This window comes from Chinchilla lanigera, unplaced genomic scaffold (assembly GCF_000276665.1).
Source record: "Chinchilla lanigera isolate Chin_1 unplaced genomic scaffold, ChiLan1.0 scaffold00113, whole genome shotgun sequence".
Taxonomy (NCBI): Eukaryota; Metazoa; Chordata; class Mammalia; order Rodentia; family Chinchillidae; genus Chinchilla; species Chinchilla lanigera.
The window spans coordinates 4,212,872-4,240,082 of NW_004955514.1; the positions used below are offsets into that span (position 1 = coordinate 4,212,872).

General features: G+C 54.7%; 1 protein-coding gene across 1 annotated transcript in view; it reads left to right on the forward strand.

Annotated features, from left to right (window-relative positions):
* Nucleotides 1-3,703: 3,703 nt before the first annotated feature.
* Nucleotides 3,704-27,211, forward strand: part of Crmp1 (collapsin response mediator protein 1) — a 57,373-nt gene continuing 33,865 nt past the window's right edge. Inside the window, exons 1-3 of the mRNA XM_005408820.2 lie at nt 3,704-4,075; nt 23,052-23,140; nt 26,550-26,734. Coding sequence (XP_005408877.1) covers nt 4,037-4,075; nt 23,052-23,140; nt 26,550-26,734 — 313 coding nt within the window. The 5' untranslated portion in view covers nt 3,704-4,036. The remainder of the gene's footprint in view (nt 4,076-23,051; nt 23,141-26,549; nt 26,735-27,211) is intronic.

Here is a 27,211-nt window from a genome sequence, read left to right on the forward strand (position 1 = left end):
GGCTGCCGGGGCCTGGCGGCAGCGAGGACACAGCCAGCGACGTGAGCGAGCCCTCGGGCTCAGCCGTCAGCTCCCCCGGCGACCGCGACGAGCGGCCCCCCGCTCTGCGCATCCGCTGCCCCGCGCCCCGCGACCTGCCGCTCGGCCGGGACAATGGCCAGGTACTGTCCGGGCGCGGGTGGGCCAGGCACGGGGGGCGGGGCCCTCGGGACCCTGGACTTGAGCACTACCGGGTCCAGGTACTGGGAGCGCGAGGGCAAAGGAACAGCCCCTCCCCCACTTCCCCATGTAGGAGGATCAAGGATGTTGTGCAACTCCGCAGGGCTGGCCCGCATCGTCCGCGGGAGCCCTAAAGGACCCTCGAGGTCCAGCGGCCGCTGCTGTTCTGCAGAGGGAGAGCAAGGGCCTGAGAAGGGAAGTTGTCTAAAGCAGCCGCATGGGCCCTTCAAGGGACCTCTGCGATGAACTGAACCCAGGGCTCCTCGATTCTCTGAAAAGAGGGGAAGGGCCGTCCAGCATTTGGCCGTCCGTCTGTCCACCTACTCAGTCACTGTGGAGCGTGTAACTGCGGACCCAGCGCTGGGAGAGTTCCGTGACTTGCCGTGGTCACACAGCTTTCATGTGGAAAGAGAGGTTCCCGAGGGCGCCTCTCGTGCTTTCAGGGGGAGGGTTTGGCTAAGGATGTAGGTCACCGGGTAGTTGGAGCCCGCACCCGCAAGTGCTGACGTCTTCAAGGCATGCCCCCGAGTCGCAGAGCACAGTGCACGGCACTACCCTGCAGAGCGAGTTGGAGTAGGGCTGGGATTTGAACCCCCAGCCTCACGCTCGCACCTGGAGAGTTTCCCCCTTCTCAAGGCGGGGTGGGGGCGGGGCATGAGGGGAAGGAATACTCCTAGGGTCTTCTCCCTGAGCTAGAGGTTCCCGAGGACCTGGAGTACGGTGGATGGATGGCAGAGCCATGGGATGGAAGGCTGGGGGTCAGGGTCAGGTGCCGGGACAAGGAGGCTGGAGCACCCGCGGGTGGCTGAGCTTTGTGCTTGTTCCAGCACTCAGGGTTCCAGTGCGGCTGGGTTCCTAGCTAAGTCACCCGGCCCCACCCTCCAGAAGTTCCCAGGCTGGGATGAGTGACAGATCCCTTGCGAGAATTAAATCCTTTAGTACCGTTAGGTAGCAAGCACTCAATAAATGTTTTGCTGTTGAGTTTTATTATTACCATTATCATTTTAACTAATCATTCTCCCCTTAAGTGCTATCAGAGGCATAACATGAACCTGGAGGGAGGAAAGACTTGCTCTTGCTGGAAATCGGAGAGGGCTTCCTGGGGGCGCTGGAGCCTGGCCGGCTTGTGGCTGGAGTTCTCCCGCGGGTCGGCATGGTGCGCCGCCCGCGCTGACTCCTGGGAGCTCTCCGCGGTCCTGAACGCGAGGCCCGGGGGTGGGGGTGCGTCTAAGAGAGGGCGTGGAGTCCAGTCTCCTCCTCCCACCCCTTCTTTAACTCGCTCTGCTACTCCTCTTCTCGGGTGGTCCGACCACCCTGAGATCCTGCTCCACCGGGAGGCCGCAGGGCCTTGGGCGGAAGTGCCGGGGAGCCAGTCAAGCGTTTCGCCCTGCTAACCCCCGGGATCTCCACCTGCGAGGGTGGGCAGCCCTCTCTCTTCCTCCCTCGAGGCGTGGCGAAGCAGCCGGGAGGCGAGAGCGCTTTGTGCAGGGCGGGAGCTGTCCGCGAGGCGCGTCTCTGCCTGGGCTGTAGCCAGTGTCGCCAGCGCCACCGTGGCCCCTGGGCTCTACCCAGTGTTCCTCAGGGTGCGCGGGTCTCTTCGCCTCTCCCGACTCCCGCGCCCCTGCTCTTTCCTGTCCAGCTCCGTTCCCCTCTGCCCTTTCTCTGTGGTTTCTTAGGGACTGGACAAAGGTGGCGTCTCGGGAGCTCAGAGGGTTTGGAAAGCACCCTGGGTTCGGGACGAAGGCGCGGAGGGGCTCGCGGACCCCAGGAGGAAGCATTTTACTTTCTGAGAACCGAGTGGCCGCAGGTTTGGGTTTCCGAGTGTTCTGGGGCGAGCCTCTCCAGTCCAGCGCTTCTCTGGCGGCGCCCCAGCCCCTCCCCCGCCCGCCAGGCTCGGCCCGGGGAGGAGGGAGGAGGGGTTACTGGGGCGCAGGCGCGCCGTCGGCGGCTCTGGAGGCTGAGCCGCTGCGGCGCTTTGTAGCCGCGAAGTCTGCTTGGGAGCAGCGATCTGTTTGGCCAGCCCGGAGCAGGTGCTCCTCCCCTTAATTCGCACTTGGCCCTGTCTCCAACCCCAGCTTTTCTTCCCGGATCGCGAGTCTGACTCCAGGCAAGGCGCGGGCCCCGGAACCAGAGCGTGTGGAGCAGTCTCGGAGGACCCCGTTCCCACCTGAATTTGCGGTCATTCGGGAGACCCTCAGGTCCAGCACAGAACTGGGCTCGGTGACTGAGTGTAGGAACACCTAGACTTGTGGGCGGAGACATAGCTTGCAGATTCTGCTCTGCCTATGCGTTCTGCCCCGGGCACATAAATTTATCTCTCTAAACCTGTTTTTCATCTGTGAAATGAGGACAGCATGGCCGGTGTTCCTGGTTGTGCTATGGGGACGTACAACCCCAGTCCATTTTAAGACTGAATCTCCTGTGTGGCCTGGAGACCTGGGCTAGGGCACTGACCACACTAATGGAATCCGGATTCCGGCTCTCAACCAGCGTGCGGAGGGGCTTTACCAAGCCGGGCCCACCCTCCCTCGGGGTGGCAACTTGAAAGCAGAGGAGATGGGTCCTCTTGCAGGGCCCCTCGGTTTGGATTTTGCAGGCAGAAAATGGGCAGAGAAGCGGAGGGAAGGGTGGTGCTTTATTCTGTCTGATGATTGGGGGCCCCTGTCCAGTCCTCTCGGGGCTCCCTGGGGCGCCCCCTTTCCCTCCTCTGTGTCTTTTCTCCTCTCTTAGGAAATCCATCAGGCGGCGTCCTGGCTTCCTGCCCACCCCTTTGGGGCACCATCTGGGTCAGGGGTCCCTGGGGCTGGAGAGCACCCCTCCAACAGGCAGGGCATCCCATTCCTCCTCCTCAGGCCCGCAGGGCTGTGGGGCCGCCGTGCTAATGGTCTCACCTCCCAAGCACTCACTGTCTGGTGGGCAGGTCTGGGGGGACCAGTGGCCCCATGCGAGGCTGCCGGCGGGCCAAAGCTCGACTGGGGCCTTGCCTTTCTTGTCCGCCGCATCCCCTCTGCCTGGAGTCCTCCTAAAGCCGGCTCGGAGACGGGGTGGGGACGGGGCGGGAGAGGCTCCGGGGAGAAGAGCCCGAGGGCGCGGGATGAATAACCTTTTGTCTAGGGTAGGGCATTCAGGGAGAAGGGCCAGCCCGAATAAAGGCTTGGAGCAGGCGAGGGAAAGGGCTTGGTCCATTCAGGGAGTGGCGGAGCGGACTAGAGGAGGCTGTGGAAGGAGTGGCCGGAGGGGGGCGGTCGCTGCGCGCTGTGCCGGAGGGCGGAGAGCGCTCCCGGCATCTTGGGCGGGTCCCCATTCGAGGCCACACCGCCTTCCCCGCACAGGTGCCCGCGAGGCCCTTGCGCTGAGGGTCGCACCTGTGTGGCCCCGTCCGGCCACCAGAAAGCTGTTTCCTGCGTTTCCAAAGCGCTTCCCGAAAAGCACCCCTCCCTTTCGGGGGAGCGCGGCCCGGGCCCGGCGAGGGCGCGCGCGCCGGCGGGCGGGGCGGGCGGGGGTCGGAAGGGAAGCGCTTCCTGGTTCGAGCGGAGAGGGGCGAATCGGGCTCGGAGGCCGCCGCGGGAGGAGCTGTCTGTCTGCAGCCCCCTCCTCCCGCCCTGCCTCCTCCTCCTCCCGCCCTGCGCCGAGCCGCGCGGTGCTGGCAGCTAGCTGAGCGCGGGCCACAGCCGGGCATCCGCGCGTGGGCACCCGCGCGCGCCGAGCTTCGTGCGCCTCCCTCCATAGTCCCCCGGCCTTTGTCACCGTGCCTGCGGGGCCAAGCCACAGCGCGATCCAGAGAGGCCAGCGGCCGGGCGGTGGGGCCAGAGGGACCATGTCCTACCAGGGCAAGAAGAGCATCCCGCACATCACGGTAAGCGGCCCCCACCCGCTGCCGCGCCTGGTGGCGTGGGGGTGGTCGCCGCCGTCGGGGTCCAGATGCACGGGTGGGGCGGGGAGGGACGCCTGGGAGGCTTCCCGCGTCTCCCGCGGGCGGGGCGGGGCCGGTCTGGGCTTGGCCGCCCCCTCCCCCAGCCTCTGGGGACAATGGGGGGGCGCGGGCGGGGCGGGGCCGGAGCCTCGGGTCCCTCTCCCCACGGGCGTGCGGCCCCCTCCCCCACGGGATGCGCGGGGGTTGGGGGGATGGCTTGGCCAGCGAGGTTGCTGAGCTGAACAAAAGAGGGAGGGGCGCGGGGTCCGAACCCCCTCCCTCGCCCTCGCACTGGGTGGGGAGGGTGCGGCGAGCGCGCGGCCCCAGCACCTCCGCCCCTTGCCGAGGAAGGGAAGAGGTGAACCTCGGCTCCCGCTCCCGCCTCTGCCGTTGGTGGAAGTCCAGACCCGGCAGCGCCATGATGGAAGCGCGTTCCCACCCCTCGTCGCAGCTCTGAACAGCCTCCCGGGCGACCGTGGTGGCAGTGACCCTGGAAGGGTTAACCGGCTGAGGCTGGACCGCCCAGTGTGGGGACCACGCTGCGGGCTGAGCAGTCGGGCTGCGTCCCTGGGTGTGGTCGGAAACAAAGGAGCCCCAGTCTTTAGGCTTTGTCTCGGCGGGGAGCTGAGGGCGAAGCGGTCAGGGCCGGAGGCCCACACCCGGTTCCCCAGCTGGCGTGAATCCAGCAGACCGGCGCCCAGGGATGCCCTGCACCCGCGCAGAGGGTGCCCCTCAGGCTGTTCGGGAGTGGTGGAATTCCCCAGGGTGACTCCTGCCCTGTGAAGGTGCAGACCCGGCATGCTTTCTGATGCACACTTGTGGCTGGCTGGGGACCTGCCAGAGGGCAGCCTTGGGTCAGGGGGCGGACCTGACATTTTCCACACACCTGCCCAGGGCAGTGCAACCCTTGTTTTTTGAGGGAAACCTTGTCAGCTTGAAGCACCCAGTGGTTGGACCGTGGGTGGGGTATAGGTGAGGGAGAGGCTACGGGGGACCTTGGTCCCTGCCTCCCCTTCTCTCCCTTGTGTCCATCCCAACTACTTTGGGCTAGGCCTTGAGCTGGTGACTCTCTCCTGGTCATGGACAATCCTGTTCAAGGTGTGACCTGGTGCTGGGGATGCCATCTATATCTCTCTGCTCTCCCCCTTGAGACACACGGCCAATTTGTAAACAGTTGGCAAAGAATCCATGGAAGAAATGTGGTAACCGCAGGCCAGGCAATGCGGGAAGAAAGCATCCCTCTCTTGGGGCCCTCTAACCTTGTTCTCTGGGAGAGCTGAGGCCAGTGATGGATTTGGGGGTGATACACGGACCACCGGGGCAGGAGCCCTGGGCTCCTTGAGGCTGTGTGCCACGGCAGGTCTGTGCCCTTCAGGATGCCAGTTTCCCAGATGGAGGATTAACAGATGGTCCTGGGAGGCAGGTCTGTGGGAATGCTGCCCTTGAGTGGTACAGTTCTCAGCCCGCCCAGCCTCGGTGCCCTCCCTGCGTGGCCCTCTGCCGTGGAGATGAGCTGCCCAGGCTTCTGCACTGGATGGCTTGGGACCTCTCTGTACTTGGTGTCTGAGAGCCTCGGCATCCTCTGCTGCCCTGACAGCTTTAGGTGTGTTGGGCGCAGCTGCCCTGGAGGGCTGCAGAGCTGATCTTGCTTGGGTCTGTCGCAGGAAGCAAGAGGCCTCCCCGTGGGTGAGGGAGACCATAGGGATGGCCCCATAAGCGCGGAGGAGGCATGCTGAAGATTATGTGTAACCCAGAAGGGGGCCCTGGAGGAGGCGTGGTGTTCATTTGGTTCACACTGCCCATCCCAGTGGGAAAGATCTGTGATTTTAAGGAGAAAACAAAAATCCAGACGGGATCAACTTGGATGGGGCTACTTTGTGGACCCTTCAGCTGCCCGGGGGCCTTTTGCTAATAATGCACATGTGACAGGGAGCAGATTCTCTATAAATGCCTTTATGGCTTTCCAAATCCTGCACCCCTAGCCTGTCCTACAGCAGCTATGGGTGCGTTAACAGTAATGGTGAGCATGGTGCTGGGCTCTGGGAAAGGACTGGCCTCAACCTTGCCCTTGCAGACTTGGCAGAGACTGACATCGAAGCCCAGAATGGCCACGAGGGGTGGGGAAGTGCAGGGGGCTGGCAGAGGCCCCAGCAGTTTACTGTATTCTGAGAGGCAGAGGGGACAGAGCAAGGTGTGGAGAGCCAGGCTTCGGGTGGCACAGTGGGAGACTGAGGAAGGTCTGTACTGTGGACCCTGCCCTTGGCCCTGTGTGCACCCTGCAGTGAGAGCAAGCCCTGCACCCCGTGGAGAGAGCTGGGGTGTTAGGGTGAAGATGCGGTTCCCAGGAACAAGTGGAGGGGAGTTGGCTGTCACCCTGGTCCCACTGGCTGGTTGCTGGATCAGTCGCTCTGCCCTCTGAGTCTCTGCTGTCCCATTTGAATACGAGGAAGAAGATCCCAGCTTCTCCAGGTTCCTAGATTCCCAGAATCCCCCACGGGAATACTAATGTAGGGTGGAGAAGGGGTTCCAGGTGGGTGCAGTGTGGACAAAGGCCCTGAGGCAGACAGGCTGAATTAGGAAACCGTCTGCTCAGGTTGTGGTGGCCGTGGAGGTTTTTTCTCTTCTCTCCTCTTCATCCCGTTGCTGAGGACATGGACCAGCTGGGCAGAGAATGAGGGAAGGAAAAGCACGAACACAGCTTTTGCCCCCAAGGACTGTTTAAAATATTGATGAAGCTCTCTTTCATGTGTAGCTTTTTTTTTAGTGAATGGCACTGCTGGGGATTAACTTTGCTGAAGCTATTTCTAGGTGCCCACTGCACATAAGCAAGTAGGACATCCTGGGTGTGGCTCTGGGCAAACAAAGGCACATGGCTTTGTGGCCCTGCAGAAGTACCTGGCTCCAAATGGAGCCACCAGAGGAGGAAGCCTACTCAGTTGTGTGTGTGTGTGAGAAGTTTGTACTCCACTGTAGTTACAGCTAATAGTGTTCCAAATAGGGCCTTGGGAGCACTGATTACGCCTGCTCTTGCACAGATCCCAGCCTTCAGAATGACTTCCTGGATCTCTGACTTGCTTCTCAGACCTTGTTGTAAGGAAGGCAGCTGGGATGGATCATCCTTGTTTTCCAGACGTGGCCCGAGGTTCGAAGACACCTAGTAGCTCATCAAAGTCTTACTGGGGGCTGTGGGGTAGAATCCACATTCAAGTTCACTTTTCCTGCTTAGAAAAGCACTGTTTACTGTATTTGTAAATGCGTGTGCGTCTGGTGTGTGATGTGTGTTTGTGTTCACAGACGTGTGGGTGTTAATCAAATAGGGACAGTGAGCAGGAAAGAAAGATCATTCAGTAGGACTTGCATCCGGCTGACTTAGTTTCTCTAAGGTGCAGACGTACGGGAAACGCTGGGAGGCCTGGTGTGTTTCCTCCCGGGGGCGCGTTCTGTGTTCTGCCTGATGTGGGTTTCATTCTCCTCTGCACAAAGGAGCTGAGGTGCCTGCAGCCGCGTGACGTGTCGTGGACACTGTGAAGTCAGGTGGAGGTTGAAAGGCACAGCACAGAGCAAATCTGCCTGTGCTCAGGACACCGCAAGGGCAGTGATCAGACATGACCCTGACTCAGAGCTTCTGTCATCTGGCACAGAGAAGAAAATCCCCAGATCAGTGAGAAAGAAGTGGGCCATATTCTAAGAGAACATTTTTTGTTTAAGTCAAATTCTTAAAAGTGTCTCAGAGGGAGCATTAAAGATGCCGAGTATGACATCTCTCACAGCACAGTTGTGCAGCTGCAGCCCCCCCCGTGCCTGTTTCTTGTAATGAGCTTTGTCAAGCCTTAAGGCATGGAACGCATACCTGAGTGTGTCAGGTGCACTGTCAGTGACAGGTCATAGTTTCTTGCTCCAAACTTTTTCCTCCTTTTCCCCAGTCTTTGAGGAAATGAAAATTTAGAGTTTCAGCTAACCAACAAGCATTGGCCACGTACCTTTTGCATTCTTTGAACTGTGCAAGGTCCCTAGGAGCTTGTAGTGTGCACACAGGAAACACACGAAGGATGGCTAAAGGACAAACCACATCAGAGCACAGGAGAAACTCAGGAGAGAGGACCCAGCATGGGCAGAAACTTGGAGCTGGCTTCACTGGGTACAGAGGGTGGTACCAGCTCAGTGCTGAATGCTGGAGAGGGGGAGCACTTGGGGCAGTGGGGACACCAGCGAAGGGACCTGGGCTTAGGAGGAGGATGACCAAAGGACAGTGAGAGTCCCCACACAGCTAAATCAGAAGGGGAAGCACTTGGGAGAAATTTGAATGGGTGGAAAGGTGGATGGGCAGATTCTGTAGGGCTTTGGAAAGCAGGCAGGATGTACCCAAGCTGATGGGAAGGACATGTGTGTTCTAACCCTGGCTTGGGCTTTACTGAGTTACTTGATCCTGAGCAAGTGAAAGAGTTGGATTATTCAGTTCCAAGGTATAGGACACTCTGACTTTTACCTGAGAGTCTCAGGGAGCCTCTAGAAGTTCCGAAGTTGGGAGGAAGTGGCATGGAAGAATGTGGATTCTGAAGTCACACTATGGGTTTGTCATGGGAAACAGGAAGCAGGGCAAGCACTCAAGTCTGAAATCAAGCAACCAAGTTCCAATAATTAGGGCAAGCCATTTATTCCCTCTGCATCAGTTTTGTCCACACAAATTTATGTTTGTAAAATGGGAAGAATAATACTAGTTCATTGGATTTTTTCCCCCTGAAAAGTAAATGATAACATACATGAAATTCTTACAATAAAGCACACAGTAAGTGCAATGTGAGATAGCACTGTTGTTACACCGGGACACTGCATTAACTTTGTTCCCTCGCACACAACCACAAGATCTCAACAGCTTGTGTTTGCTTCTTGTTGTGCTGCATGAGGCTGTGGGTGGCTGTACCTTTGGCCGTGGCTGGTGGCGGGTGGTGGGTCTGTTGAATGTGTCACCTCATTTTGAGACCCAGGTGGAAGGAAGAGAAGAGCACAAGACACTGGCAGCAACCTGAGATGTCATCAGGAATTTCTTCTCAAATATGGCCTGTTTCATATCTGGTCATAGTCCACTGGTCAAAGTGAGTCTGGTATCCCGGTCTTATCAATGTAGAGAGACCCGGAGTGAGTCTTTCTGGAGGAGCTGTGAGGATCACATGCAGAAGTTCCGGCACGTAAGGACCAAGAAGCACCTACTGTAGCTGATGCCGAGGTGGTCAGGAAGTGTAGGCGTGAGAAGGGAAGAGAGGCCCAGATTTGGTTAAGATAACTGAAAACTAGGAAAATGCAAGCCACTCCAGCAGCAGGCTCTGAGCCTGCACACGGGTATGTGGGTGAAATCCTCTCCAGATGTGCTGTGCAAAGCTGATCATCGTGCAGTTTGTCACAACCAAGTTTGCAACATGGCTTTAGCAACATCTGTCAGAGGCAGCCCAGTGCACCCACAACCGGGAGGTGCTGAGTTCTAGTCTAATTTGCTGTGAGTAAAGAGGAGCTCAAGCCCTGGAAAGGGGACTTCGGAGGACTTTGCCCCTGAGCTTTTAAGAGAACAAGGTCAGGGCACTGGACAGCGCTGTGGTGCTGAAGAGTGAACTAGTGTGGTCAGAACTGGTGGCGAACCTATGGCACTCGTGCCTCCGTGGGCCGTTTGTTATCATTGATGTTCTGAAAGGTTTGCCATCAGTGGGCTGGGAGCGGCTCAGGGACACTATGGGAAGGAGGGCATGGTCGTGGTTGTGGACTTCATTGTTGCTGTTTGGTCTTTAAACCCTTTAAGGCTGCTGCCAAGGTTTATACTATGTGAAGTATTCTTTGCCCTGGAGAGATGTAATAACCAAATCATGACTTTGCTCAGGAAGAGACAGCTTGAATTAATTTGCATGGTTGTGGGTGGGCTCGATGCTGGGGTGCTTTGCAGAGAAGATGAAGTAGAAAACAGGAGCAAGCTGGTAAGTGGAGGAAAGTGACGGGCATGGAGGTAGGGGTTGCAGCCCCACGCTTCTTCCTCGGACCTGTGCTGCTGTGGGCTTGTAGAGCTTCCTCCCGGACTAGACTCAGCTTCTGCGGCTGGGATCCTGAGCACTCCCACCTCGGCATCTGTGGTTCATCTGTCCATCTGCTGCACTCGAGCCTGAACTCGTGGAGGGCTGGGACTTGTCTGTCCTCAGCCCCCTGGGGGCACTCTTACACGCCTGCACACCCGTGACTCACAGCAGGGGCTCCATACCGTGGGACTGCATGAATGAAGCTGAGACTGTGAACTGTGCTTTGTGGTTGAGTGAGGGTTTAGCCACACCTGCATTTGGCCTTCCTCAGCAAGCTCATCTGTAGCTTCAGTGTTTAGGTAGCTTCCAGCCAGGGGAGCTGGGGGTGGCAGGAAGGCTTTGGTGCTCAAAGAAGCGAAGGAAGGGTAAGGTTCTTAGGTGGAACTTTGGCATTGGGGAGATGACAGACTGAGGGACCACAAAAGTGTTTCTTCCTTCCAAGGGACTCTCTTTTCCAAAACTGACCCAGTTCTCTATCCTCATCAGGCATGCTTTACAGGTAGAGTGTTTGGAGTTTCCTTTCCTTTTCTTTTTTTAAGTTTTTTTTTTTTTTGCTATACTTTATGTCTTACTTTTCTTCACTGAGACATCATATCTTCACACCCACAATTTAAAACAGGAAAATGTATTTTGGCTCACAGTTTGTAGAGGTTTGAGTCCAAAGGAGGCTGGATGCAAGGCAGGGTGGTGTGGACAGAGGGGCATCACAGAGGAGGAACAGTCCATAGCAGGGCAGGCAGGAGGCAGAGAAAAACCAAGGGAGAAGAAAGGGGACAGAGCTTTCCAGGCTGCACCCTAGTGGCCCACCTCCTTCAACCAGGCTTCACCTCCTAATGTCACTTTGAGCTGTAAACTCATCAGTGGGCTAGTTGCCACCCCGTCATCCAAGTGTCTCTCAAAAGCCCCACCTACAAGTGCATGAGGCTTTGGGGGGAACATCTAGATATAAACGGTAACACTTTATTTCTGCACGTGGAACACAAAAATAGTAAAAGGTTTAATGATTGGGTGCCACTTTTTAACATGGTTTAAAACTTTCTAGTGTCATAAACTTCTTTGAGAAACTGATAAAAAGCAGTGGGATTTTTTTTTTGTGCTTCCTCAAACATCTGAACACAGAAGATGGGGCACACAGTATTGGATTTCATAGGCTACTCACTCTTTAGTGCATGCAGCACTTTTCCGTGTTATCTCACACAATCCTCAGAAGTTGGTACCTTGACTGGTTCCTTTTGCAGTTGATGAGACTGTTGCTTACTGAGATAAGACCCTCACCAGAGGCCACATGGGTAGGAGGCTGCAGGAATGAGCTGGCGTCCTGGTGTCGAGTGGAGGATCTCACACTCTCCTGGGATGTGAGATGTAAAAATGAGCTGGGAGTAAGTGCTAAGCACAGCTGCAGGCTTCCTGCTGTGCAAACTCAGGAATCACGTGGAATCATGTGGTCCTGGAGTCAGGACACTGGCTGTGTCGGAGGAGGCGGAAGTCAGTGGGCACAGTGCACTGGGCAGGCAGTCAGGCCACAGGAAGGCTGTGCTGAAGGCACAGGGCTGTTTAGGGAGCCAGAGAACAGTGGGAGTGGATGAATATAGGAGTCATGGCCGAGAAAGGGCAAGGTAAGGCCTGCAGGAGTCTAAGAAGATGCACGTTGTCCTACAGGGAGGAAAAACCAGTGACCAGTTTTGAACACAGGTATAGCATGGTTGCATTTGTGTTTCAGAAAAGTCACTCTGGCTGTCATGTGCAGGGAGCCAGGTGGTGAGGGCTGCCCTGGGGAGGTGCAGGGGAAGGTGGGAATCAGCTGATGGTTGTGAGAGCAGGTGCAGCATGACCTGGCAGAGCTTCAAGTTTGAAGTGTGCTGTCTTCACAGTGCAGGGGTTGGAAGGGTTGGAAGTTCAGTCCCCGTACAGCAGTGTGGGGAAGCAGAGCCCAAGGTGAGGTGTTGTTGAAGGTTCACAGATTCACCCTCATAAGCGGATGAATGTGGTCATTGTGGGGCTGCATTCATTCACGCAAGAGTGAGCTGTTTCAACAGTGACTTCCACCCCTCTGCCTCTTGACTATGTGCTCTCCTGCTCTGCTGGTCTGGAGGACATGATGCAAAGGTCACAGATGCCGGCACCATGCTTTCAAATGCTCCAAACCTCTGTAGCCATGAGCTGAATAAACATGTACTGTTTATAAAGTCTCCAGTCTCAGGTGTTCTGTTACAGCAAGCAAAATGGACCAAGACACGGTGTTTGAAGTTAGAGAGAAGGGGAAGGTGAAACTAAGCATTTTAATAAGATTTAGCAAGGATTTTTTTTTTTTTTTTTTAAAGCATCTGTTCTCAGTGCTGTCCAAGTTTTAATCACTGGATTTCCAAAATCCCTTGCTGTCACAGATGGGAAACTGACGAGATCGGGCATGTTCAGGGTGGTGTGGCCGTAGACCAGATGGGAAGCTGAAACACGGAGGCGAGCTTGTCCATGTTGCAGGGTCAGGAGGCGGGGCCCGTGTGGAGCCTGGCTCTCTGGCCCTGTGTGGTGTTCTTAGCCACACTGCCTCTTGCGTACATGAGTGTTCAGTGAGATGCTAGGTGTGAAGGCAGCTGGCCCACTGGAGGCATTGCCTGTGTTGGGTCAACTAGGAAAATATTATGCACTGTTGTACCGTGCAAAGTCTGTCCAAGCTTTCAGAACCTTTTGGGTGGACACTGTATATACCAGGCCCAGCCAGCTTCCAGTCCTGGCCCCACCACCTCTGGGCTGTGTGTTCTTGAGAAATCCCTTCAGCACTCAGTCTCCTCATTGGTAGCAGTGGTGCTCCTGTCCTGAGGAAGGGGATTTAAGGATGAAAGTGAAAAACCCATGTAATGCAGAGCTGATCCTTAGTCTGAGTGTGATTTGGGTGAAGGCGAAGCCATTCTGTTTGGGTTTCTTCCTGTGAGACAAGAAGCAGAGACTGGAGGATGAAGAAACGGCTGTGGATGTAGATGTGGAGAGCGCTAGCACCACCCTCCCTCGGGCAAATCGAAGGCCCTGCCAATCCTGAGGTTGTGAGAGAAATGTGTTATTTTAAAAGTCAAGTCATTCATTGGGGACTATTTCCTGACCACCTACAGGTGTGAGGGGGCCTCAGATCCTGATGTGATAGCTGCAGTTGTCATGGAAACAGGCGTGCATCCCTGGAGGTGGCTTTCATTTCTAATTCATCAAAAAGGAAAAGGCACTGTGCCCCCACCCAGGCAAGGGGAGGGTAGTGTGTTAAATTAGAATTAACCTCATACCTATAGCCACTTCCTGGGTTGCTTTCATGATGATGTGGCAGCTCCAGACTGGCAGGCTGTCCCCTGGGGCAGAGTCAGAAGCATCTGGGACACTTTTCTGTGAACAAGTGTGAGTGTGCATCTGGGCTGTATGGCTGGGCTTGCTTTTGCAAGGAGGGTGAGTAGGCAATCAGTGGGGGACCCTAGGATGTGGTGTGGGGGAGACTGGTTTGTAAGCTTAGAACCCAGGTCACTTAAGCTTGTAAAACCTCTGAAATATGCAATTCTTGTGGCTCCTGGTCCACAGCCTCCATAGTGTATCAGTTCAGTCTGATGCAGTAGTGCTGCATAACAAACACCCCCCTCCAAATTCTGGATAACAGCAACAGATAATTATTTACAGCTTCAAGGTCTGTGGGTGGCAGAGGCTTAGTGGAGCTCAGCTACAATTGTCTTCAGCTTCTGTTTGAGTTCAGTGTGTGCCTGTAACTGTTACTCCTGATGTGACCACTTCATTAGATTAAGAAACGTCAGGCAGATAGTAGAGCAGTTCTGGGTGTGTCTGAGTGTGTTGCAGGGGTGTGACCTTGTTTGGAGTCTACCTAGCTCTTGTTCTCTAGCTGTAGTCCCCATTGCTCTGCTGCACCATTCTCCCATGATGCTCTTGTGTTGGAGCCAGCTCACCATGAATTGAATCTCCTGAAGCTGTGATCCAAATCAACCTCCTCTTTATGTTGTTGGTATTATGTTGCAGAGACAGGAAAGCGGGCTGATACAGCTCACTGTCTCTTTGGAGTGCCATTCTTTGGCACATGTAGTTTTCATGGGGTGGGGACAGATTTCCAAGAGGGAAAGCTGAAACCCATCTGCCACTTAAAGCTTGTGCAGGAACTGGTGCCCTCATAGCTTCTTCTCCTGTGGGTCAGAGTAATTTACATAGCACATCTGCAGTTACTGGGGCAGGCAGCTGCAGTGTACCTGCCTTGGAGCATGGCAAAGACATTGTACATAAATGACACAGCCTGTCACAGAGAGCCCGCATCAACATTACTTGGGTGTGATTGTCAGTGTACATTCCAAGCTTGTAGCGCAGATCTGGTAAATGGAAATATGGATAAAGATACCTGATGTGGAGTTAACACAAGACAGTCCCAGGGCAGTCACTGTGAGGACCAGCTCAGCCATGGTGCCATGCTGTGTGTTGTGCATGTGTGAGTGGGGATGCCTGTCTATCCTACTGAATCTGAGCTGCAGATGTGAGCTCTGGTGTCACTGGCTTGTAGAGTTTTAAGGATCAAAGAATCCAAAATTCACCTTCACATTTTTCTTTGTCTTAAGGGAAAGTGGTTTGGATTTCACCCACATTCAGTGTACGGTCTGGTACGTTGCCCCTGAGATGAGGCTTCCCCAGTCCTTTCCAGGTCATTTCCGTGTTTGCCCTTTGGAAAGGAAGGTTTTTGCTTTTGGTTTTTGAATATTTCCAGAATCAATTGGTCATTTAATCACCCTGGGCTTTCTTCCATTTTCTGTCTATAGATCTGGCAGCCTCGTCAGAGTCTGTGATCTTTTGTTGACCTTTGTTCATTGGCCCCAGATTCCAATCTCTGCATTAGTGGGTGTCATAGGGAACTTAGGGTCATGCCTCACCCAGACTTCCTGGGGAGGGAAAATTAAAGCGTGGAAGGGGTGATGATGAGACCTAAAGTACTGGAAGCCAGCTACACCCATGGTGGGAAGTGTCCTAACTGTGTAGGCTCTGTGGGGATGCAATAGCAGTGCCAGTGTGTTTCAGGACCACGGACAGCCCCCCTGCTCACCTAAAGCTCCACACCTGGGGCTTTCAAAACGTTGACAAACGCCCTGGTCTCGAAGCTCTGGTGTGTTTAAATGAAAGAAATTTCTACAGTAAGAGGCGTGTTGCTGTTCATTCCCCTCAGAGTACTTCTGGCTCGAACACACTTACCCCTTTGTTCTTGCCACTCTCTGCAAGGAGGTCTGGAAGTCTCTTTCCTGAGTGTCTTCAGTTGGGCTGTTGTGGCTGCGTCCAGGTCTGAACTGATTCAGAGCAGGTCCCTTTCACGGTCATTCGGCTTTGGGAAAGAGCCAGAGGTTGGATGGAGCCAGATCCGGTGAACAGGGTGGATGGGGACACACTGCTAGGTTTTTTCGAGCTGCCCTTCTGTGAGATGGCACTCAGCAGCAGCAGTGACCATATTTTTGATCACACCTCAGAAAGACACTCATGAAAGAGAACTTCTTGAACTGCTTTGGAAAGTGGCAGGAACGATGGGAAAAGTGTGTTCAAAGTGAGGGGAGGGCTTTGAGGGGGCTTGATAGTAAAACTTTTTTTTTTTGGCTTTATGAGATTGGGTTTCACCATGTAGTTCACACTGGCCTTGAACTCACTTTGTAGCCAGACTGGCCTCAAACTTAGGGAGATCCTCCTGCCTCAGTCTCCCGAGTGCTGGGATTACAGGTGTGTGCCACCATGCCCAGCTAAAATGTCTCTTACTGTAATAAATTTTTAAAATTTAAACACCCACTGTACACTTTGGACACCCCTCATATGTATTGTTTATTTTGCTCTAGCATCCCCCTTTCCCCTGCTTTTATAGTTTCACGAATCTGTACTCATATTCCGACACTCAGCCCACATAGTCCCTCCTCGGTGACAGAGTCACTGTCTGCCCGCCTCTGTAATCACAAGTTTGTTCTCTGCTATTTTCCAGAGTGCCGCGGTTGCTAAGTCAGTGATTTCTGGATAAGTGTTGGTTTGCTGAGAACAGCACCTCTCATTTTCTTCTGAGGACTCTCAGACCTTATCGGATTTCACACACCTCTGAGACCTGCCTCTTGCCTGTGTGGGAAGACAGACTTCCTTTCCACTGTGCAGGAGGGCGGGGAACCTCACTCTTCAGTGAGGGAAGGCAGTGATGCAGAGGGCTCTGATTCTCCCCCGCCCTCAGCTGAGGCTGAGTGTTGTTTATTCTGCTGTTGTGGATTTAGAATCCTCAGTCCTTTAAAGGCTTAGTGTTTATGAAAAGGCCGAGACAGCCTACCAGCACCCCAGTATCCGGCTCCTCCCAGTGGGGCCTGGTGGGGGATGATAGCAGGTTTGGAGATGCCGCCCTCGGCCTTGCCTGGGTTACCCCTGACTCTCAAGGCAGAGCAGATGAGACTAGGTGAACCCCCCAGGGGGCCTCTTCACCTATTGCCTGTATCACCAGGCTTTGTGTTTGACATGCTTTTGTTCCCAGCCAGTGTGGTGAAGCTTCCAGCAATTTTACAAGCAGAAAAGATACTCATTTTTGGTCCATCTAATTTGTGTGTGTGTGTGTGTGTGTGTGTCTGTGTATGGTATAAGGGATCGAGCCCGGGACCTTTGCATTAAGTTTACATCATTTGTCTTTTTTTCTTTTGAGACATGGTCTCACTAAGTTGCTAAGTGGTTCAGGCTGGACTCGAACTTGTGGTCCTCCTGCCTCAGCCTCCTGTTGTGCTGGAATTATAGGCCTGCACCACCACTCCTGACTTTCTTTCCTGTTTATCATTGTTTATCTCTTTTTTTTAATAAAGTAAAGTTTATTGAAAAGCTACTGACTTCCAGTTCATGGTGAAAAACAAAAGCAAAACGCATAATTTACAAGAGTATTAAAATATGAAATAGTGATAAATGTCACCACAGAATTTGCAAGACCTATACACAGAAAACTAGAAAACATCACAGAGAAATTGAAGAGTTCAAGAGACATTTTAAGATGAAACACTGTCTCATCTTGTCTGTCTTATTCTCTCCTTTCAAACTTCCTTTTCTGCTTTCCTCCCTTCTTTGCTTTCCATCTGTCCTCCACCTCTACCAGCTCCATAATGCTGCCGAGGCCCTGGCCAGCTCCTGGGGACATAGAGATGCACAGGCTGATGGACCGTGGGGTGCCCAGCCCCACGGGAGTGGATGTGTGCTCGGAGGCCACCGGGAGCCACGGCCCCAGCCGCTGCAAGGGGCTCTGCAGGAGGAGCGAGCTACTGCGAGAAGGCCCCGCCTCACATAGTTCTGTGCTTCCCTTCCTCGCCTAACATTTATTGTCTTTTTCGTACCGAGAATCGAACTCAGGACCTTGTGCTTGCCAGGTGGGCACTGTGCCACTGAGCTATATCCCCGGCCATTTATTATCTTTTATTTGTTCTTAAAGCTTCTAGGAAATATTTGGTAGCTGAGTGGCACACCCGCCGTGGTGTGGTTATCCAGCTGTAGTTGATTGTGTCACAGCTTGGTGTGTAAGTCTCTGCCCTGGTCTCGGGCTGTTTTCCTAAGGACAGACTGCAGCAGTGGACACCTGATCACAGGACGTGAACTCAGAGTCTCTCGGCACATCTTGGCAACCCGTCCCCAGTTGCTGAGAAAGCCCAGCTTATGAGCCCAGAGACGTTTCTGTGTTTGAGTTCTGCCCGGAGGAGAAAAGCCCTTCTGTTCCTGTCCCGCGGAGCTCGGACTCCCCTCTCCAGAGAGCATTAGTGTCGCCAAGATTGGCCCCTGCGGGCCTCCGCAGGTTCTCCACTCTGAGGTTCTAGAGATGACCCTTGCGTCTGTAGGTTCAACATCTGCAGATTCACCACAGATTTAAAATGTTGGGAAAAATTTTCCCTGATAATTTCCCAGACCTTTTCCTTGCCAGTCATTCCCCGAACACAATGGTGTACTGCTGTGTGCATTGCAGTTACCTGCTGGTAGGTGTTGTAAGAGTTAAAAGCTCCAGGCAGGTGTGTGACGGTCAGATGCAAACACTACACCAGTTGCTACCCAGGGTTCTGAGCATCCTTGGATTTCGGTGTCTGTGGATGACCCTGGGACCAGCGCCCTCAGGGACCAGGGGACACTGAAGTCCCCTGCAGCCACAGTGTAGGCCAGCTCCTCCTTCCCCGTCTGTGGAATCTTTTATCCCTTGGCCATGTGGCTAATTCCTACTCATCCTTCACACAGTGTAGGTGTGTGAGGACGGAGGGTGGGGTGGAGCCTCCTCTGCCCTGTGGCCCTCTTCTGACCCTCCACCTCTTCCCATGTGAGGTGCAAAGGCCTAGTGACCGTCCACCTCCCCCACGGGCCTAGGCCCTCCTCAGGAGCAGGGGCCACTTCTCTTGGGCACACATGGCCCTTCCTGAAGCACTTGTTTGTTTATGAAGTACAGCTCCAGCTGCAGGAAATGGCAGGAAGTCAGCAGGCACACTGCTGCTGAGACACTCGCCTGCCAGGTTGTGTGAAACGCTTTACACACACACGTACAACCCAGGGCCTTCAGCTAGCGGCCCTGGGAGGCAGGCACTTACCACTCTCCCAACACCTTTGTTGTGGTTCTGTCTGTTGAACCCAGGGCCTTTGCCCCAAACTGTGCCCCCAGTCCTCTTTTATTTTTTATTCTGAGACAGGGTCTTGCTAAATTGTTAAACTGCCCAAACTGTGCTCAAAATTGCACTCCTCCTGCCTCAGCCTCCCAGAGTACTGGGATGACAGGGGTATGCCACCTCTACTGGCTAATTATTCCACTTCACAGCTGGGAAAACTGAGGTCTGGGGCAGTTAAGTCACATGGGTATTAAGCAGGTGGAAATTGCAGCCTCCCTCCGTCTGCTCTTATCCATTATTGATCCTAGGACGCCAGCCATGCAGAGTATGATTCAGTGAGATCCCCGCTGTCACTGTGGGATGAGCTGGCTGTCTCTGGCGTACAATCAAGTTCAGCTGTTAGGTTTTCATTGAATTTTTCATGAGAGATTTTATTTTCTTCGAGGCCTATAAATAGCGATTTCTGTACAAAGCTTTGCCTTTGTTCACATCTGCTGTTTACTGCGCACGGCAGACAGTGATGCCATTGTTCTAAATGTACGAATTTTGTTTAAAATTTTAAAATGTATGTATGTATAAAGTACACGTTTTATATACGCGTATAGTAAAACCCACTCCTCTGTTGCGCAGTTCTGTGAGGTTTTGCACAGGAAGAAAGGAGCCTTGGATGCGAGGTTTTGGGGCCAGGCCTTGGGGTGTCCCCGCCCTCCATCTGTTTGGGGTGTTGTGGACTCTAGAGCATAAGAATGTTTACAAGTGCCGCAATACATGGCTTGGGGCCCCATCTGGGCAGGAAGTTAGAAAACCTGCGCCTTGGTTTCTTTCGGGACGTTGGAGGCCACACGTGTTTCCCAACACCATTTCCAACCAAGGTCAGACTAGGTCCAGCATTTCCGCAGACCATTCGGGGCAGGGTGGCCGTCACCAAGGACCGGAAGACACCTTTCCTCCCTGTCTGCTACGGAAAGGACCCCACACCATGGAGGGATCTGAGCTCTGGGGCAGTGGGGAGCTCAGTTCCTCTGCTGATTTTTCCCTGCACGTGCGCATGGTAGAGGGCAGGCCTGGGAAGTGCTTTACTTCTATTTAAAGCAGCGTCTTCTCAACTCTGCACCCGGGGACTGCGCTCTGGGACAAGGAGCCCCCTGCTTGCGTTCTGCAGGACATGGCTTTGAAAATTCGGATTAAAAGGCAAAGGGACTTAATTTCAAGAAATAAAATGAGGAAGTCACATCAGCCCTTCCTTGATTATGGGTTTATTTATTTATTTTTTTCAAAACTATACTGGCCCCTGAGCAACTCCAAGGGCTTGGGCTCCTAGACTTGAACCACGCTCCATCATCGAGGAAGGGCAGAGCAGGCTGGGGCTCCTCCCCTGGTGCACGGCGCACAAGGCCCCTTGTCAGGCTGAGCCAGAGCAACCAGTAAATGTGACACGGCTGTGCCGTTGCCAGGAGAGCCGGGCCCTGGAAGCCTGCGCCAGCTGCTGATGTCTCAGCGTTTTCCTGCTTTCTGCTCCAGCCTGTCTGTACCTCCTGGACAGGCAGAGTCCACGCCTCCTCTTTTCCTGGACCTGGGATATCTTCCAGAGAGCTTGGTGGCTCCCTACTGGCGATGTACACCTTATGGCCGGCTTCTATCTTAGGGATGTAGGGCAAGTTCTGGGCCTGGGAGTGACTGCAAGTCTGACCCTCCTGGCAGGAAGCAGGAGATGCTGTTCCATATTTCTCTGTCATAGCTTACAGCTGTGGAGCCTCTTCTCTTCTCCTTGACCCATTCGTCTTTCAAGAAGCCGTTCAGGCACCACTCCACCCACCTACCCATCCATCCATCCATGGTACCCGTCCAGCCAGCCTATGAACCCATGCATTTTACCATACATCTTACATATATACATACATTCCTGGTACTCATCCATCATCCAGACATACATACATAGGTACACACATTCGTGGTACCCATCTGTCATCCATCCATCTATCCATCCACCCACCCATCCATCCACGGTATCCATCCATCCATCATCCACTCATCCATGCTTGCCTGCATCCATCCATCTAGCCATACATCCATTCATGGTACCCATCTGTCATCTACCCACCCATTCATCCAGCCAGCCATCCATCCATCCATCTGCTCCTCTGGCCAGGCTGGGTTCGAGATATTGGAGATGCAGTCGTGAAGAAACAGCCGAAGGGCCTGCTGCCATGGAGCCACCAAGCGAGCAAGGGCATCTGCAGGGCAAACTAGGTGGTGCCGCCTACTTCAGTTCATTTATAGGTGGTCCCTTGTGTGGTTGTGCCTTGCACAGCCAGTGGGTGGCACATCAAAGCTGGGAGCCTGATGGGTGTGTAATACGCAGTCTGTCAGCCTACTATGTTGAGAGCTGGGAAGTGGGTCAGGGGTGCAAGATCTGCTGGCTGGCGGATGTGTGGCGTTCCAAACAGGGCAGGGCGCTCCGAAGTGACACGGAGCAGAGCTGTGCTGGGAGAGGGGGATTCCAGATGAACCGGGTCTTGCCAGCCTTGGCTTCACTGCGGGGAGACAACAGATGCAAGAAGTGGCTGAGGCCTCTGCTTCTGCTCAGAAAGTCCACTGATTGTTTAGTTTGGCCTAAACTCTCCTCCAAACTTGCAGGATCTGCAGAGGATCCCCTGCCTTCCTCTAGGGCCCACGGGACCCACATGGGGTGCTTTCTCTGCAGTTCCTTGGGGTCCTGGTGGGGTGGAGCCCCAGCTGCCCCCAGTGGAGCTGGGTTCACCAGAGCCTCCTGTCCCTGCTCCCCTCCAGGCTCACCACACGCCTCAGGCTCTGCTTGGGGCAGACCCTTCGGGAGGGCTACATGGTATTCTTATTGCAGCCTAACTGCCCTGCCCAGTGGTGTGAACGGCAGTTGGTGGATAATGAAGAAAAAATTCTCAAAAAAATTCTCAGCCTCTTGAAAGTGTATTAGTAAAAATTAATGGTAAGCAGGGCGCTTGCTGTGCCGGTGCCTGGTAAATGGAGGCAGTCCCTTTGGAAAGCAAGTTGGTCGTAGTTACCCAGGGCCGTAAAGAAGGTTGGTGCTGTTTGATCCACTTGTTCAGTTAGCTTCTGAGCAGTTTGGCTAACAGGCCATCCAGACTGGGGAAGCGCGCTGTGCACAAGGGTGTTCAGGACCCGTCACAGTGGGAAGATGGAGACGAGTCTGAGCGTCCAGCACTGGGGGCGCTGTTACACAACCTACGCGTTCGCGGGGTGGGGTGTTTTGTAGCCGGTGTGAGTTCCGGTCATGGTGCTCATGCAGTGGCTTGGGGCATGCTCATGGGAAATGGAAAAAGGACAGAGCCGGCTTCTCTGTTTCCGGGATTTGGGGGCCTCGCACACCCTTCTACCTGCCCAGAACGCCGGCGTCCCTGCTCCCGACCCCTCCCTCTGCAGCCCCTGGTCTAGTCCAGAGCTTCGCCTCTGCCCTAGGTCTGAGCTGGGCCTGTGTGACGCTGCAGATAAGGCTGGCAGCCCCTTCCCTTCACCCCCACTTTCCCCTCCAGAGCCCCACATCCCGACCCTGCCCTTGTTACACGTCCGCCTTTCATCTGTCAGCCCGGGGAAAGGAAGCCCAGGAGGAAGGGAGGCTGCGCAGTTCGAACCTCCCCTGGGGGCTGAGATGGTCAGGAGCGGGTGAGCGGATGGAGGGAGGTCCTAGAGTCAAACCGCGGGAGGAGGAAGAAGATAACACCAGAGTGTCCCTGGAGCCTGTGAGCGGGGAGCAGTTATTTTCAGCCTTTCTGTCACCTCTTACACCGTCTGCTAATTGTTCATGGTGGTGCGTAAAGACGCCTGAGAATTCCTGTTCTACAAATGACCCAATTTCTACATTCAGGACGGAGGAGCCCTGGGGCTGTGAGAGACTGCAGGGCTCTGCCAGCCGGGGTGCAGGGGCCGACGGCGTGAAGAGACGTTGTGGGGACAATCCAGGAAAACTGAGCTTGGTCTCACTGTGGGCCAGGGTGAAGGAACTGGTGATCCCTTTGTTCCTTGGAGTCGTGGATTGTGGTTTTGCTTATTTGAAAAGTTCTTAGTGGTTAGAACTAAATACGGAAGCATCTGGCGGGACGACACGCTGTTTGGGATTTGAGGGGTGTGGAAGCCCCCCTGAGCTTGGGGAGGACCTGACAGGGCTTGCCAGGGCCCTTTCTGTACTGTTGAAGATGTTTGAGAACTTTTATATTAAAAGCTAGGAAAAAAATTCTCCTGGTTTCTCCCTGGTGACACTGAACACTTTGCTTTGCTTTTCAGAGTGACCGGCTCCTCATCAAAGGGGGACGAATTATCAATGATGATCAGTCCTTCTACGCCGACGTCTACTTGGAAGACGGACTTATCAAGTGGGTTGCCGGAGCAGACCTCTCTCTAGGGCATCAATTTCTCTGCAGGCTGCCTGACTGGTGCACAGCGGAAGGCCGGTGCCCTGTGCAGCTGTGTTCCTGAGTTTGGGATACGGAGTGGGGTCACACTGAGTGGAGTGGGTGCCCCCAGACATGCCGACTTTCTGCTGCACCTTGGTTGTCCCTGTCGTGTTGGGTGCCCCCTCCCCCTGGGCTGTGGGGTGCAGATGTGACCCCTGTTTTATTATGGAAGTGGCTGTCAGTGCATCCTGCTCAGAGACAACCCTGTTTTCTCTCTGCTGACCATTCCTGGAGTTGGGTTGAGAGGAGCAGGAGAAATGAGGGGGCACTTGACTTCCCCACGGAGCTTTGACTGCCCCCTCCGGAAAAGCCTTTGGCACTGGAGGCTTCCTGGGCCTCCTGGGGCTGCCCCTTCAGCCCTGCCCCTGGAAACCCCGGTCTGGGGTTCACTCAGGCTGGATGGCATAGACCATGGAAACTTATTTCTCGTCCTCTGGAGGCCGGAAGTCTGGGTCAGGGTGCCGGGAGGGTTGGCCTCCGTGAGGCCTCCCTCCTTGTCTGGCTGGTGGCCACCTTCTCACTGTGTCCTCAGGTGGCTTTTCTCAGTGACACACAGGCTTCTCTCTCTTCTTATAAGGACCCTGGTCCTGTTGGGTTAGGGACCTACCCTTGTGACCTCATTCAGCCTGAACTACTTCCTTGAGAGCCCTGTCTCCAAATACAGAGATGTGGGGGAGTTTGGGCTTCAACAGGAGTTTGGGGGACTCAGACTGTAGCATCAGGCAGTGGTGTCTCCGAGGCCTCCCACATCTGACTGCTCGTGATGGGGGAGAGCAGCTCTCAGCCTTTGACCCAAGGAGGCCCTGGCTTCACTGTTGTCCAGCCCCTTCCCTCGGCGTCTAGAGGAGCCGAGGAAGGGACCTTCCCAGCACTGCCTGGCGGGTTGTGCAGAAAGGAAGGCAGAGGGGAAGCTGGGTGAGGAGAGGGTCAGAAGGAAGAGGCCTGGTCACTAGGACCAGCTGGGCCCATGTGCACTTGGAAGAGGAAGAGGAAGAGGAAGAGGAGGAAGCAGAGGAGGAGGCTATGGGTCATTGGGGATGTTAAAAGTGCTGCCTGTCCAAAGTGCCTGAGGAAGAGCTGGGCGCAGGACAGCTGAGACATCCCTGCCTCTGTCTGCCACCAACTCCAGTCCCGGTCTTTGACCCTGGCCCAAACCTCCTGGGCTTCTGCTTCCCAGCCTCCTTCCCTCCTGTTCCTCCCTGGCTCCTGTCACCATGGTGACTGCCAGGCTGCTTCCTGCCTGAGTCCCTTGCACCTCCAAGCCTCCCTGGAGCCCCTTCCTACGCTGCTGTTTGCTCTCCTGGACTCATACGACTCCTCCTCCAGGAAGCCTGCTGTGCCCTAGAGCTGGACGCTCCTCTGTCCTTCTGTCCCTCCTCCAGCGCGGCGTCTCTTCCTCACCCCTGCCCCCACCCCAGGGCAGAGCTGGGGCTTGGTGCAGAGCAGCAGGAGCGCAGACAAAGGGAAAGCTCCAGCAGATGACTGGTCCCCCAGGTCGCGGAGGAGGGGTAGGGGGCATCACCACCACGCCTGGCTCGCTGCTCGTGATAAGGTTCTAGCATCTTCTTGAGCCCCTCCTCCCAGCTGTGGTTCAGACCCAGATGTTCTGGCACAGTTGACCCTGATCTGCTCTGCCGTCTGCTCGCCGGTCTCCAGGTTGGGGACAGCTAGGCTACGATGCCCCACTTCTGCAGGGTCCTCGAGCAGGAGCTGTCACCAGGCCCCCACTTCCCTGGAACCCTGCCCAAGAGCTCTGGAGCTGGGGCTTCTGTGTTTGCCCCTGAGGTGGGTTCTGTTTGGGGCCTGGCGTTTGGTCACCAGAGCAACATTTTCTTAAGTCTTTATTCCTGGGATTTTCAGTGACTCAGAGACCTCCCCAAGAGTTCAGAGAATCTGGGTTTTTCTTTTCCAAATAAAACTTGCTCATGCTCAGATGCAGTGGCCTCAGCCAGGCGTGACATTGGGGCCAGGCTGCTAATGCTTAGATGCTCCCCACCCCCCAGCCTGCGTAGAGTCCTCCCTGCCCTGGAGGCGGTGTGCAGACACCACGGCAGCAGGGAGGTCCATGTTTGGAAACCTTCACCCACCTGCTGAGTCCCCGATGTGGACTTTATGGTGTCGGTGACTTTGTCAGACCTCGTGTTCCTGTCGCCAGAGCCCAGTGTGTTTGGCAGAAACGAGAACCTGGGGCCTGTCCGGACCAGCTTGCCCATGCTGCTGTAAAGCCAGACCGAGGCTCAAATGTATTCCTTCCAGTGTGGAGTCTGGGAGTCTGGGATAAGGTGTGGGTGGTGTGGGTCCTCCCGAGGCCTCTCCTTGACATGCAGGTGGTGTCTTCTCCCTCTGTCCTTCCACTTCCTACCTTTCTGCCATGTCTGCATCCTGTCCTCCTTCTTACTAGGACATCAGCCAGCTTGGCTTAGGGCCACCCCAGGGGCCTTCTTCTTCCTTTATAGGTGCTGTGACGATCTTGTCTCCAAATAGTTAATTTCTGAGTTTTGGGGGGCTCAGGCTTCACCACATACATTTTGAGGGTGTGCAGCTCAGCCCATAGCAGTGTCTCTGTGTATTAGTCACTTTCTCGTCACTGGGACGAAACACCTGACAGCAGGGACTCACAGGAGAGGTGTACGTGGCTCACGGTTTTGGGGGATTTAGTCCATGGTCAGCTGGTTCCAAGGCAGAAAGAGCGTGGTGGGAGGGCGTGGTGGGGGAGAGCTGCTCACCTCTGCTCATGGCTGCCGGGAGGCAGAGAGAGGGGAAGGAGCCGGGGACAAGAACACTCCCTTCTAGGTCACAGCACGGTGGCCACCTCCAACCAGACATAGTCAGCAGTGACCCCGTTAGGGGATGAATCACCGTTAAGTACAGCACCTCTGTAACCCAGTCACCTTTCAGAACCCCACCTCTAGGGGACAGTGTAGGTCTAAGCCGCAACCCTCTGGAAGCCCAAAGAGCTTAGGGGAGTTTTCGTTGCCTTGTTCAGTGACTGCATCCTCTTTCCCCAGGGATGTTACCAAGGGTGTGTAAAGTCCATGCGCCACGTGGTGGAGAGGCTGGTCACCTCTGCTGGAACCAGCCCTGTTGTCCTCCCCTGGATGGCCTCCTAGAGAGCCCGGCTGGGTGAAAGCACCCTGGGCTCCCTGACCCTCAGCCCTGCTGCATCCTCAGCAGCCCCTGAGGGCAGCCCCTCCTGGGTCCTCTCTGTCCACCCAGGGCCCTGTGTTGGGCCAGACTCAGATGTTTCTTCGGTAGACTGAAGTTGCGCAGCTTATGCCTATTTCACTTGCTTTTTAAGAACAAAGCCCTCTCTGTTGTTGATCTCCAGACAAATAGGAGAGAACTTGATCGTTCCCGGCGGAGTGAAGACCATCGAGGCCAATGGTCGCATGGTCATCCCTGGGGGAATCGACGTCAACACGTACCTGCAGAAGCCCTGCCAAGGGATGACTGCCGCCGATGACTTCTTCCAGGGGACCAAGGCGGCGCTGGCAGGCGGGACCACGATGATCAGTGAGTTGTGTGGGCCCTTCTCACCAGCAGTGTGATCCACACATGGCACCTGCTCGCTGAGCATTTATCTAGGGCACCATTTGACTTAGGGTATTACGTGTGCCGCTGGTGGTGCACAGGGTGATTTTAAGGCACACAGACATTAAAAGTTTAAGCCATTTTAATGTGTTGAAGTGAAATAACTAGCACATTATGGATATTATCTTTGCTTAGGGTGAGATTACAGTTCACATTCAGATTTTTAGATTTTAGAAGCTAATAACCAGCTACAGTGGTGGCTGCCTGTAATGTCAGCACGCAGGACGCTTCAGCAGGATCAGGATCACTCAGGATCGCCGTGAGTTGGTGGCCATCCGGCATTACATATATATTTAAGACCAGCCTGAAGTACTGTTTCCAAAAACCAAAAAGAAAAAAAGGAAAAAAAGTAGCTGAGTAAGTTTAAAAGTATTATGTAGAGAATGATCTGAGAGAGTA